This window comes from Eimeria mitis, genomic scaffold (assembly GCF_000499745.2).
Source record: "Eimeria mitis Houghton genomic scaffold, Emh_scaff1731, whole genome shotgun sequence".
NCBI lineage: Eukaryota > Apicomplexa > Conoidasida > Eucoccidiorida > Eimeriidae > Eimeria > Eimeria mitis.
In genome coordinates, this window is record NW_013570048.1 from 648 (window position 1) to 2,378 (window position 1,731).

The window sequence follows — 1,731 nt, forward strand, 5'->3', positions numbered from 1 at the left end:
TATGTTTTTGTACTTTGCTTTTTTTTCCTTTTTTGTTTTTTTTAATTTGTTTTGTTATAGTTGAGTGTATTTAATTCAGTATAATTTACATTTATTTTGTTTTATTTTATTTATATTTATTTTATATTATTTTGTATTCATTTTTTATTATTTTTTATGATTTTGTTTCATGTCCCTTTCATGTTATTTTACTTTACATAATTTTATATTATTTCATATTACATTATTTTATATAATTTTATATATTTTTTTTAGTGTTGTATTGCGGTGTATGTACACAGGGGCCTAAAGGAGCCGCTGGCTGCGCGGGGTGCATGCAAGAGCATGCCTCGTCCTGCTGCAGTGAATTTGCTTCGTTTGTTGCGTATATGTGCATACTTTATAAGCCGAGAGAGTGACGATGGGGCCCCAGACTATCAGCAGCCATTCCGTATACATTTGAGTTGCGGGGCCCCCACATCATCATCTTCTGGTTCTTCTTCTGCTGCTGCAGCAGCAGCAGCAGCTGCTGCTGCTTCTTCATCGTTGCTGCAGCAGCTTGAACATCATAGTATTAAAACTTGTCCTCTATTTGGATGGCAACGTTTACTTTATCGTGCTGTCTCCTGCTGGAGAGAAGAAGAATGTATACAGAGACTGCAGCGGCTGCTGCAGACAGAGTTACTATATCACTTGATGGGTTCAGTGGGTCAGGTGGTGGGGCCCCCAGGTCGGCGCAGTAAGAAAACACCAAAGTATTGTGCTCTGGCCCCTTCTGTATATGTAGCACATTGGCTTATGGATGGGTTTATAAGACATCCTCTCTGTCCCGGTATACTCAGAGAAACCCTCGTAAACCCTCTATCTTTTTCTTCTTTGTTTGGGCTCCTTATCAATGGTGTTAATCTACCCCTTAAGCTTGGCCTCGATGCAGCACGGATGACACACTGGATTCTCTCTAGATATGTACCCCAAACATATCCTTCTTCTTCTCCACCATCAGCAGCAACACCAGCAGCAGCAGCAGCAGCAGCAGCAGCAGCAGCAGCAGCAGCAGCAACTGCTGCTGCTGCAAAAAATAATAATAATGATATTCCTGCTGGCGATAGAGCGGTGGTGGCTGCATCTGCGGTGCAGCAGACAGAGGAGGAGGGTGGTGTGTGTGTGTGTGTTGGTGATGGTGGTGATAGTGGTGGGGTTGTTGTTGGTAGTAGTAATATTATAGTAGGCTGCGGGAGAGATATATTAAGTTATCTTCAGTGTTACTTTGAGTGTATATGTTTTATAAGTGGTTCAGTATTTGATAATATGGAGAAAGTAAACAACTGGAGGCCAACAAGTTTAGATTGTTTCTGTGCTATAGATATAAATAAAATACATGTACGATACCGCATCAACTGTTCTCTTCTTACTCACTATCTAGCCAATGCATGCGTTTCTATACTCAAGGCAGATAGATGGGGGGGGCTTACATGGATACAGCACAACACCACTCCTCTTCTCTCGGACTTGGCCGGGTACCTTATGGCTGCTGAGGGGGTGGCAAGGGCCTCTTGCTCGGTCACGCAGCAGCTCCCCCCCCATCCAGCAGCTAACAGAAACAAAAACAACAACAAACACACGGGAAGCAGCAGCAGAAGCAGCAGCAGCAGAACCAGCAGAACCAGCAGCAGCAACAGCAACAGCAGCAGCAGCAGCAGCAGCAGCAGCAGCAAAAATCCACAACCATCGACCTCTCAGCGTCGCGGCAGC

General features: G+C 43.8%; 1 protein-coding gene across 1 annotated transcript in view; it reads left to right on the plus strand.

The window, feature by feature from the left end:
* Positions 1-1,436: 1,436 nt before the first annotated feature.
* EMH_0042560 (uncharacterized protein) overlaps positions 1,437-1,731 on the plus strand; it is a gene marked incomplete at both ends in the record, with an annotated part of 8,392 nt that continues 8,097 nt past the window's right edge. Inside the window, 2 exon segments of the mRNA XM_013495757.1 lie at positions 1,437-1,496; positions 1,578-1,729. Coding sequence (XP_013351211.1) covers positions 1,437-1,496; positions 1,578-1,729 — 212 coding nt within the window.